Source organism: Amyelois transitella, chromosome 7 (assembly GCF_032362555.1).
Source record: "Amyelois transitella isolate CPQ chromosome 7, ilAmyTran1.1, whole genome shotgun sequence".
Lineage (NCBI taxonomy): Eukaryota > Metazoa > Arthropoda > Insecta > Lepidoptera > Pyralidae > Amyelois > Amyelois transitella.
In genome coordinates, this window is record NC_083510.1 from 1,328,851 (window position 1) to 1,341,519 (window position 12,669).

Consider the following 12,669-nt stretch of genomic DNA (forward strand, 5'->3'; position numbering starts at 1 on the left):
AGTCTCATTGTCAGCGTGTGGAAAGTCATAAACGTCTAAATATATACGAAGATTCTAATTGCGAGAGAACATGTATACGTACGCTCTAAATTTTATGCCTGACAGTTTTAATTGTGTTCGCGCTAAATATACGCTTAAGTGGTGCCTATGTAGCTATTAATGATACGGAATAAGTTGGTGTAAGTCTTTTGAGATTTAGAGACGCGTGTGCGGAAGGTTAAATATATGGGATGGTTGAAAACGATTACAGTGGTTCCATGTGTTTAGAAGTATTTAGATAGATTTCCTTTATTACTGGGCATAATAATTGGTTTGTTTATAATTTAATTATGGGGATTTTAATGATGATCATTGTTTGTAGTAAATATTTATCATTGTGGATTCCTAGTTTTTTCATCATTGCTCATTAAATAAATAATGCTACTGCTACTACCATAGAAATAATAGCCTTACTTATGTAATCGTAACTTGAAACTACAAAGCAAGCCGTTGTAAGATACATAATGTTAACCAGAGCAGCTGGATTTCAGCGTTGTGAACAATGACTATTACTTATCCAATTGAATCTGTCAAGAAGCGGAATGACCCAATTAATTAATCACTCGTCTAGATTGTTGTGTGGTCTGTGGCGACCAGGAATTTGCTTTCAATCGTTAAAGGTTATTGGATCTTTTTATAAGTTTTTAATTCTCTTGTTTTTTTTTTTTTGGTGTGCCCTTCCTCTTAGTCGCATCCTTAGCTTATAAATGCTTGAGACTTTTCGGTCTTTTACAATCTTAGTTAGTTTTGATAATGGTGACTTTAAATTTATAGTATCATTCAACATCTTCACTGGTGCTTTATACTTTCTTAATGAATAAATAAAATAAATTATTATTATGATTCGATTTCAGCACATCTAGGTATCAAAATTTGTTATTGGAATCACCTCCAGATACTGAGTTTCAAAAAACCAGAGGACTTGTAATATTCAAAGTTACGAAAAGATCAGAATCTGAAACAATGCACAGAAAAACCAACACAGAAATAAAACAACTTCGCAAACCAAATGCTAGATATGTAAATAGCGAACATAAAAGCGGCACAAATAATTCAATGTAACAGACCCGTGTCATATCCGGTACTCCATATAAAGCTAAATTTGTGTCCCGTATTTTACTTAGACGTGGACATATTTTAGTGACACTAAACTTTGGAAATTCTAGACTCTGTGTTGCCCACGTAAATTCAGATTTTGTGCTATTTTTACGTTCATAAAGGTATGATTGCAAATTATGTTTAAATCAATAATTATATCGATATCTATATAACTATAAGAGTCTCAAAAAGACTCGAAAGACACGATAATGGAAACGTAACGTAACGAAAAGACTCGAAAGGCTAAATGATAAAATGATCATAACAGTATTCTTGGATAATGAAAGCTTTTGTAAAACAAAATAATATACATATATGTAGATAGATAGATAGATCAATTCTTTAGTTAATCCACTCAAATACTTTAATATGGTCAAATTTCAGAGTTTTGGGTACAGTTAATCATATTTTTTTCTTTAATCTGAAAGACCTAGTAGGTACCTTAGGCAATGCGAGATGCTAAAAGCAAGAAAAACCGGTTACCGCAAACTATAGTTTCCTTTGACAATACTCGAAGGATATGAATCTAAAATTTCTATTTAATCGGTACACGTTTCAGAAACGATTCTCCCAAAAAAATTATTTAAAACGCTCTTAAGGGGAAGTTTAAACGCGATGGGCGTGAATGATAAGTGCTGGCTAGATCCGGCGTTTCAGCCGTAAATTACTTGTACGTATCATTTCCCTACCATATTAATCTTCTGAGACCCTTTCACCTTATTCTGAACACATTCATTGCTGAATATTGTTTTCACGACTATTTTTCTTTGGTATATTTCCTGTGAATGTTTTTTTTTCTTTTAATGTAAAAATATTGGGAAATTTTTAGTAGTATTAAACACTATCAGTATTTAGAATTTATAACACTATTATGGAGTATCATCGTTAGACATTCACAAAAAGTAAAAGGTTAGTTCTACATACATAAAATCACGCCTCTATCCCGGAGGGGTAGGCAAAGACTACCTCTTTCCACTTACCACGATCTCTGCATACTTCCTTCGCTTCATCCACATTCATAACTCTCTTCATGCAAGCTCGGCGGTTTCGGGAGTTCTATTCTATCAACATAAATGACTGTTCTACACAAATTAAGCGGAAAGGTATTTTACTATCAGCAAACTAAATAATGGCTGACAAACTCACACACAAACTTCATAAACTAACAATATTGGGTTTAACTTTGGTCCACTACCTTCACATATGAATTAACTCGTGGGAAATGTCATATGTGTTAGAATAGGTATATTTTCTTGAGTTCAGGTAAAAAATATATTAAAATCGATATCGAGGATAAGGAACAGTGTGTAAGGGAATGTTGTGATGTGTGAGATAAAATGCTTGGATTGTTTGGTCATGACCGTGTGGTTCGCGACACTAATAGAAAAAAGAATAGGACCACTCCATCTCTCTCCCATGTATGTCGTAAAGGGCGACTAAGGGGTAGGCTTATAAACTTGGATTCTTTTTTTAGGCGATTGGCTAGCGACCTGCCACTATTTGAATCCCAATTCTATCTTAAAGCCAAATAGCTGAACGTGGCCTATCAGTCTTACAAGACTGTTGGCTCTGTCTACCCCGGAAGGGATATAGACGTGATTATATGTATTTATGTATGTTTGGTCATATGGAGAGGATACATATAGGTAGACAAGGTTAGTGTGAATGTAAATAACTCAACAGTGCCCATAGTCAACAGTGCCCATAGAGCTTGAAAGAAAATGATAAATGTAGTTGAAGCGAAAGAAGTTTGCAGATGATAAACACCAACTTGCTTACCAGCGGACAGTTTAACGACAAAAGTAGTCAAATTATCAATAAAAAAAAGTGTTATTTAAATAAAAATTAAATAATAAAATCGATCTTTATAGTTAGAATTTTATGAGTGAGTTAGAGATTATGTACAAAATAAAGCACAGATAAAATTTATTTTATTTCATTTTCTCTAGGTAGAGAAGTACTAATTATGATGGTCTGAAATTCAAATAAAAGTGAGTAACTTTAATTAACGAGTTGATAAAGAGAAAACTTTAGGTTCATTTAAATACATGAATTGACCATTGACGATTAAATCAAGTACGCGATATTCGCATTTAAATGTCATTAAAAAAAAATTGGCTACATAATTTTAACTCCAATAAAAATCAACCATCTGTCATCCAAGAAGCAAAAGTGCAGTAAGAACTTATATTTTCGTTTCATAAATCCAGTTTCTAGTACGCTTCATTTCTCTACTACACAGCTTCACAGAGACGGTGCTTGGAACAAAAAGAGGCACGATGAGTGAACTCATAAATCTTAGTGTGCATGGTCCATTACTTCAGCGCGGATATCTCGTCTCTTATTTATGTTTACTGAAAAATATTTTGGAAATCCATTGTAATCTATGAAGCTGTTCAGATAAAATATCTCATAAAATATGTAAACGACTTGGTTTCAAAGTTGTATTAGTAACTAAAAGACGAATGTTAGATAGAAAAATATGGATTTACCATTTAATATGTACCGTTTATGTATGAGACAGAAATATTGCCGTGTGGTACTTACCCGGCACCAATTAAAAAAGAATAAGACCACCCTTTCTCTTTCCCATGGAAGTCGTAAAAGGCGACTAATGGATAGCCTCATAATTTGGGATTCGTCTTTTAGGAGATGGACAATGAACCTGTAAATATTTTGTGAACTACAAGCGGGAATTTCTAAAAATCGTCTCTAGGTATTGGATTCTTTTAGAGATAACGATCTCTAAACGAGATCGAAGAAACGAAAATCTCTAAACTATTAAATGAATTACTACCTTACTTATAACATGTGTATTTAAATACGTACTTAATTAAAATAAACACCAACTTCTTTCACGGAACAGTGATCAAAGAATATTATTGCATTCGGTTGAAAAACTTACAAACTTAAAAGGTTTCATTCGCACCAGTTTCCTAAGCTCGCATTTGTAAGTTCACCTCTCTTTGCGATATTGCTGTTGGAACTTGGAAAATAAAATACAGAAATTTCAAGTTTCGTAGCGTTTCTGTATTTCTCAATGCAAACTTTTTATAAGAAAATAATTTTACTTTTTGTTATACATACAAGTACATATATAAATCACGCCTCTTTCCCGAAGGGGTAGGCACATTTTTCTTTCTATATATCTTCTTTCTAGTAATTGTCACCATTTGAATTCCAATTCCATCATTATGATCGATTATTTGCCCCAATGGCTTAGTGACAGAATTAAAATTAGTAGTATTTAGTTCGGTAGCATAACGTATTCTTCAAGTATTTACCAGACTATTGGCTCTGTCTACCGTGAAAAGTAACCGTCACATGTATGTAACGACAACCGCTGGCAACAATTCGATTTGCCTTTTCTAAATTACCCTAAACCACACGGCACTTGCTCGTATTATCCTCCCAAAATTTTGCATTAAACATGCATGAAAATCTTAATGTCGCGTGCTATTCCTTGTGACTATCATACATATGTAAATTATCTTTATGCTAACAAGTCCGTTTGATGTTACAATTAAGAGCATTTAGCTAGGACAATCAGTTTATGTCAGGATATGCCACAGATGTGTGCATTTTCATTATGTATCTTTATGATGAAAACCAAAACATATAGATCACAGTAATAGCTGTTTTCTCTACATCAGACTAGTTTGTCATACCAGTGTTATTATAAAGATATACGCTTACTCGTAATCATACCATGATTATTGCACCTTCGATAGGAAAAAAAAAGAACGAACGAAGAATAAGGAGTATTTAATTGTATCATAACATAAAATCTCTAAACTGTCATATTTTTAAAACCAATTAAAAAAAAATTGTCTGCCAATTCAGGCCACAATCAGGGCATTCTTCTCACATCAATCTTAATAAAAAACGTAACAAGATCGTCAATTATGTAATTGTTCGCGACAGTACGTCTCACGAACTATAATTGCTTTTCATTAAACAATTTGACGTCTCTCAATTTGGACAATCGTGTGCGCAAAGACCTTGAATCGAGAACTAGCAGTTTCCCGCTGATTCACTTCGTTAAATTAAAAATCTTTATTTAGATGACTTGATGATGATCTTTATTTTGATAAAATTTCATCAGAGTCGGTCAAATAGTTCAGCCGGCACGTTGAATAATAATCGGTATAGACTTTCTGAATATTAAGTAAGTGTGTATTGTGCATAATAGATAATATGAAAGTCACTCTCATAATTATATTTTTAATTCTAGCTGTCGCCTGCCTTTGGATTTTATATGAATTTTATGAGTGTATCTTTTTTTATTTTGATATCTACCTATATCTAAAAAGAAAATTCTTCTCAGGATTAATAACGTTTGATAAGTCAACCATATCTTAAAGTACCTAAATTTGATCTCTTAGAATTTCGTGATTAATATTTAATAACATTAAATTAATTTACTAAATAACTTCAAATACATATAACTGATGCATCATCAAAATTATTCCCTTGCGCAATATTACAAATTTATCCAATATAATCCCGCCATCCAACTAATTAATTGATATTGACATTTCCATTGAAGTTATAATATAATACCTTTACATCGTAAATAATACTAATACGGGTATAAATTTAGCTATTATTTTGAACAAGCTTTTTCCTGCATCAATGTTAGTGTGAATTTTGTTTCGTAAAATGTCTTCATAGTTAGTTTATGTTCTTTTGGTAATCTTTTTTCTACATACAGGAATATTTTAAGAAAAATATACCTAATCAAAATCGTTTCGGCGGAAGTCCTAGTCTTTTAGTTTAGGAGAGCCAGGAGTTAGACTGTTACCACGATGCTAGAATGGGTGAGTCAGGTTTTTACACATAGCGTCGTAACTCCCGTCTGACCTCTGCAACCCTCACAGAGGAACCTATATGGATAACCTATCAATATTTGAATCTCAATTCTATCATCAAGCCAAACACCTGAAAGTGGACTTTCAGTTTTTCAAGACTGTTGGCTCTGTCTACCCCGCAAGGGATATAGACGTGACTGTTTGTATGTATATTATGTTCTTAATTTGATTTTAACTCGAAATATATCATTAACCACACCCCCTCTCCTCAGATCTGAAGAAACAATTCGTGGTGTCGCCAACTCCAAACTCGGTGGAAGTGGGTTCGGCGGCGTCCCTCCGCTGCTCACCCCCCTCCGCGGCCCCACCCCCGCGGGTGTCCTGGCTAAAGCACGGGGCCCCGTTACAACAAGACCACAATGTGCTCATATCTGCTGAAGGAAACCTGCTTATTACAAGAGCTTCTTTACAAGTAAGTACTTTTTGATATGCGAAAACTGGCAACATTCGACTATTTGAATCTTAATTCCATTATTAAACCGTCAAGCGGAATGTGACCGTGGAACTTTTTTTAAACTGTTGGTTCTATCAGTTCTGTCATTCTCGTAAAGTTTAAAACTTATTTAAGAATAAGAATACTATAAATTAATTTAATTATTTAAAGTCGAATTTAGTTTTTTTTTCGTATCGCACCTATCTCCTCAAACCTAAACTAATAGGCCATGCAAAATTATTATGTAGGAGTATTCAAACATTTAATTTTTTAATTGGCGGATCCTTTTAATCTGAATCGAATGAAAGGATCTTTCAATTTAAAAAAGATGGTCAATTTTCATGAAAACAGGTAAATCCACCATCATTTAAATACCGGACTCCGGTTTGAAAAGTATGGCTGAATGCATTTGTACTTGACCTAATTGACCTTATACTTAGTAGTAATCAAAGAATGCTTCATGTCTGACTCACTTTTACAAATAAGAAAGAAAAATGCGAAATATTAATAAAGAAACAATAGCCCCTTTAGTATGTTTACGACAATATAGGTAGTTCATTGATTTTATTATCAGAATTCTTGAAATTTTTATATACTACAAATATTACAGAATTAACTGACTCATGTCCGTAAATTCATTACAATAATAAAACAATTATTTTTTAAATTATTACCAACAACAAGAATATAGTACACTCACAATATTTTGTCCATCACTGACTCTGGCAAAAAATTTGTTATTTTATCAAAGACTTATATATTGATTTGTCTTAGAAATCACTGCAGTTTTTGTTTTAATCACATTGTATTTTATTGGCATGATTTTTAAATATGAGCATGGATGATCAAGACAGCAATTTGCGTCAAAGAAATAGATATGATGTGATTTTAAGAAGCACGCCCTAAAATTTTAACGATCCATAAAGTATTTCAGGGATCTTGAATCATACCGTACATAAATGTAAACTCGACCGCAAACATAAACAAAGATTGAAACATGTGAACTTAATGATGTCAAAAATGTTAAATTAAAAAATATAGTTCCTATTTTATAAGAACATTAAAAAACAGCAGCAAAAAAATTACCTGAATATGACGAATTTGATCTTAAAGTTGATGAAGATAAAGTTGAAGACGCTTAAAATGTTGAAGAGTTAAATGATAATGGACAGAAGTTCCTAGAATGACTCATAATACATGTGGCGACACCAACTGTTTGAAATACGACACATGCGGGGTTTCTGTGTGTTCCTGTAGTAGGATATAATGTTTCCTTTTCTATTTATTATGATCAGTGAAGGATGGATGATGTAATGAAACTAATTAGTACACAAATTGAAGTCATGGAAGCTGATGTCTAGATAATTGATGAGTTTTTTTTTTTTGTAATTGATACTTTATACCAAGATTGCGATTGATTCTTTTTGCTTTTTGAAACAAACAAAGGAGGATTGAAATCAAGTAGTATTAACGTGATAGACGTACACGGCATTGATCATGAGCGTGTACCGTAACAAGAAGAAATAAAGCAACCTGCAAATTTTACTCATATCAAAGACCATGGAACGAAATACGAAAGCTAATAAATCATAATTTCACAACATACACCGTTACTACGAATAATACAACACCGACCAAATCTAATTCACTTCTTAAATAACACTCAATCCATCTTTTGAATGCTACATCAAAATGAGCCAAACAAAACACAATTCTCAAAACACTTTCATGTAATTGGACGAGGCTTCGTTAAGGTCCAGAGCGTTAGCGCGCACAATCGCGATTTCAATATTTTATTTCATCTCGATGCGACTGCGACTAATTAGTCGGCCGCGGCAGACGTATATTAATTGCGACATGAGTCGTCTGTCGTGCGGCTGTCTTTTTGTCGCGTTCACACACAGAGCTGGATTTATTTGCGTGTTCATGATGTAGGTACTGTGAACAGTCGGTTATCAATATGGATATCTAGAAGACTACAATGTTAAATAACTTTAAAAAAAGACTCATTTAGTTCGACTATGTGAATTTTTAGCATTATCATTTGATATATTTTAATGTAAGATTTGAAAACTTCGAGAGAAACTGTAAAGTATTCACCTTTTTTTTCTTGTTAAAAATTTAAACTTAAAAAATTGACAAATCAGATGCCTATTTGACATAATGAAAAAAATACAGCCCAATTTCAAGCTAATTCAATGGTTTTGTCTGTACATTTAAAGGAACATACTCGTAATATCACTCGCATTATATTTTGTAAACAGTATATCAAACTTACCAACTCTTGCGTTCATTTCCATTTTAATTAATTAAAAATAATTATTATTAACAACTTATTAAACTGAAATTAATCCAGTAAATTCCAGATGAAACTGGTTAAAGATGTTGATTCTAATTCAATATTTCACAGAAAGTGTTGTGTTTGTCCGTGCCAATTAATGTTCCCGGCACTTTAACGCTCTCCTTTGATAATACCAGGAGTTTTCTCAAAGGATTTTCTGCTTCTACTTGGATTTTAGTGTCGGATTTAAATTTAACATGAAATAAAACAGTGCCGTGTGGTTCCCGGCACCAACAGTAAAAGAAGTGGTCCTACCACTCCACTCCCATGATGTCGTAAAACGCGAATAAAGGATGGGCTTACGATTCTTCTTTTAGGCGGTGGGCTAGAAACCTGTCACTATTTGAATTTCAAATTCTAGCTGTACGTGGAGTAAGTCATTTCAAGACTGTTGGCTTTGTCTGCCCCGAAAGGGATATAGACGTGATTATATGTATTTATGCATAAAAAGTTGAAGTTTGTAATGAAATTAAATGTAATTTGATTGTTAGTTCGTACAAAGTAATCTTCGGAAATACTAAACCGATAATGCAAAATCTAAAATCATATTATCCTCGGGTGCATGTAAGTAGGTACAATAAGTACATCGTTAAATTTATTTTGTGCATGAATAAAATTTTTGCATTTTGTATTCCCCGTATTACTCTCTCAAAACCCAAAAATAGCGTCAGAAATTCGAGCCGCATTACCAATATCTGTCATCCATAAAATACCGCCCACAGTAACCCATGCACTCGCAAACCCATCTCCTGTATCCGGCCTCTAATTAGTTAGACGTGGATTAATTGTCTGTGCTTCATTGTATATGCGTAATCACATCTAAGCTAGCGTTTGCTAGCTTTCGTCTGTTTGTCCATATTTGGCAGATTTTAAGAATGTTCATTGTAAGACACAATTTTATCTCGTCTTGGTTTTTAAAGGGAAAAACATTACCAAATACTAATTTACCTTTCTCTTTAACTATCTGTATAATGACATATTCAGAACGCTAAACAGAGCTTCTAAGTTACAAGATTAAAACCTATGTCAGCTCTTCTAAAAAAAATAGTCAATCTACATCTACATATATTATAAAGCTGAAGAAGAGTTTGTTTGAACGCGCTTATCTCAGGAACTACTGGTTCGAATTGAAAAATTATTTTGTGTTGGATAGACCACTTCTATGATGCCCAAATATAACTATTCCACGCGGACGAAGTCGCGGGCACAGCCAGTTTAAAATAAAACTTATATTTTTCTTAGCGCATTATGCAAGTAGCGAATTACTAAGAACTAATATTTTCTTTGTTTCCAGGATATGGCGAACTACAGCTGCGTCGCTGAAAACATAGCGGGGAAGCGGGTTTCTGAACCGGCGCTCCTGACTGTTTATGGTAAGTTCTAGTATATACTAGCGGAAGCTATGATTACTGCTCGACCATCACCAAAGGGAAGATCTTCCGCCAGGCTATGTGTTATGCCTGGGGAACCGCGGCTCCGACGATATTGAGTCGGATATTTTATTTATGCTCCAATCCGTGAAATCTTCGTTTGCGCGATTTAGATTCATCGCTGCTTTTTGCTGAGCGCGTCAACTTTTTCACGATGATTCACAGTTGTGTGATATTAGTGATGTCCCCACAACTCTATCTTATATGTTCGTTCTACCGAAGGTTTGTTTTTTATACATTTTACATTAGCGGAAGCTATGATTACTGCTCGACCACCACCAAAGGGAAGATCTTCCGCCAGGCTAGGTGTTATGCCTGGGGAACCGCGGCTCCGACGATGTGAAGTCGGAGATTGTATTAATGCTCCAATCCGTGAAATCTTTGTTGAGCGTGTCAATTTTTTCACGATGATTGACAGTTGTGTGACATTCGTGATGTCGCCACAACTCTATCTTATATGTTCGTTCTACTGAAGGTTTGTTTTTTATACATTTTACATACATATATCAGTTGCTGCATATGCGAACCCCAGGTTAGCAGTGGAGGATATAATTAATGATCTCTTGGGTCCCATTATATGATTGTATGAACAGTTATATATATTTAAATGGAATTAGGTAACACGATCAGATATAAATGATAATGTTAAAGAAAAAAAAGAGTACGAGTATTAGATATAGACTAAATGTCTCGCTCTAAAACTAAAGTATTTAGGTAAAACAAGGAACTTTTTATATTACAGTAAAAACTAATATGTAAACGATCAATAGTATCTTAATATCTGCTTATTTGATATATAAAAATATTAATTAAAGACATTTATATAAAATGTCAACAAATTGTATTCGCAACGATCGACAACTTCCTAATACAATTAATCCGACTTCCTAACCTACAATAGGCTATTTGACAAAGTTCTAAAAACTATCTTAGGGTATTTATTTGTTTATAAGGAGCCCTACAAAAATACTTTTCTGCCTTTATTACAGCTATTTTATTAAAAAATCGAAAAAGAAAATGAAATATTCAAATATGCCGCCAAAACGCGACTTTTAGCAATATGGCGGCCATGGCATGCAGTGACGTAAATTTCGTGTAAATATCATACAAAGCTTGTTGGTGTTTCGAAAAGTTTTGATTTTCTCTTGTTTTATTTAACTTGTGCCACGTCATATGTGTGAAAATTATTAAAATGAGTTCCTATAAATGTTGTGCAGTGCCTCAATGCACTAATACAACGATAAAATCTCCTACTAAACTGTTTTTTTCTATGCCGATGGATTTGAATATTCGCATGAAGTAGTTTCAGATCATGATCTAAGATCAGTGGTTACCAAGATATACTTACATTGATGTTTTCACATTCCTCAGTTCGGCAGCATAGAAATCTGGATTGTCTTTGAAGAAGACGCCAACCATTGTTGCGTCCACTTTTGGTAGGTTTCGACTGTCAGCTTTCGCGGAATTGGTTTCCATTATTAAATACCTATGTTATCTGAGTAATCCTGAGCGATCAAACACTTATAAAATCTTGAATAATAATAGCGAACACTAAGGAACGGTACGATCCACAGTCTGTTTATGGATAATTGACGTCATAATAGAAATAGCCAATCACGTTCGTTTTTTGTCACGTGACAGCTGCATAAAAAAACCTAATTTTCTGAGACGGATTTTATTAAAATAATGCAATATTTTTATCTCGCGTTATTACAAATCGCTCCAAAAAAATAATATTAAGACTGATGACATAAAAGAAATGTATATTTTTAATACAGTCAAATAGCCTATTAATACGACTATTAACACGAATCACTTTCTCATCCCTTTATAAATCACAGATAAATGTTCATTGGAGGCATCGGAGCTAATTCTTCCAATCATTACGCCTGTTCCGAGCCGTGTCTAAACGATTACAGCATAAATAGCGTTAGACAATTTAATAACAGATACCTAACAAGATCTCGCGCTCTCACGCGTTTCATTATTTCATGTTCAATTTATGGTACAAGAAATGAGCGGTGTTTAACGCTCATTTTACCCTCGCTTGTGTGTAATAACTATCTTTACTTCAGCGAGATCAAAGGCCACGCCAATGGTTGGCAATTACAATGCGCTTGCATGACATTGATCAACTTTGTGAATGGACGATGCGAAACAGCATCAGTTTTAACTTCTAATACATAATATTTAAAAAAAGGCATTGTTGATATTGCTTGACATTGATCAACTTTGTGAATGGACGATGCGAAACGGCATCAGTTTTGACTTTTAGTACATAAATAAATAACATAAATATGGTCACGTCCATATCCCTTGCGGGGTAGACAGAGCCAACAGTCCTGAAAAGGCTGAATGGCCACGCTCACATAAATAAATAAATATAGATATTTACGGGACAAATTACACAGATTGAGTTAGCCTCGAAGTAAGTTCGAGACTTGTGTTACGAGGTTC

The 12,669-nt window shown here is 33.8% G+C and overlaps 1 protein-coding gene across 1 annotated transcript in view; it reads left to right on the plus strand.

Annotated features, from left to right (window-relative positions):
* The window catches only part of LOC106143571 (netrin receptor UNC5C), a 59,013-nt gene that overhangs the window by 18,192 nt on the left and 28,152 nt on the right, over nucleotides 1-12,669 (plus strand). Inside the window, exons 4-5 of the mRNA XM_013345695.2 lie at nucleotides 6,221-6,420; nucleotides 10,077-10,155. Of these exons, the coding sequence (XP_013201149.1) occupies nucleotides 6,221-6,420; nucleotides 10,077-10,155 (279 nt within the window). The remainder of the gene's footprint in view (nucleotides 1-6,220; nucleotides 6,421-10,076; nucleotides 10,156-12,669) is intronic.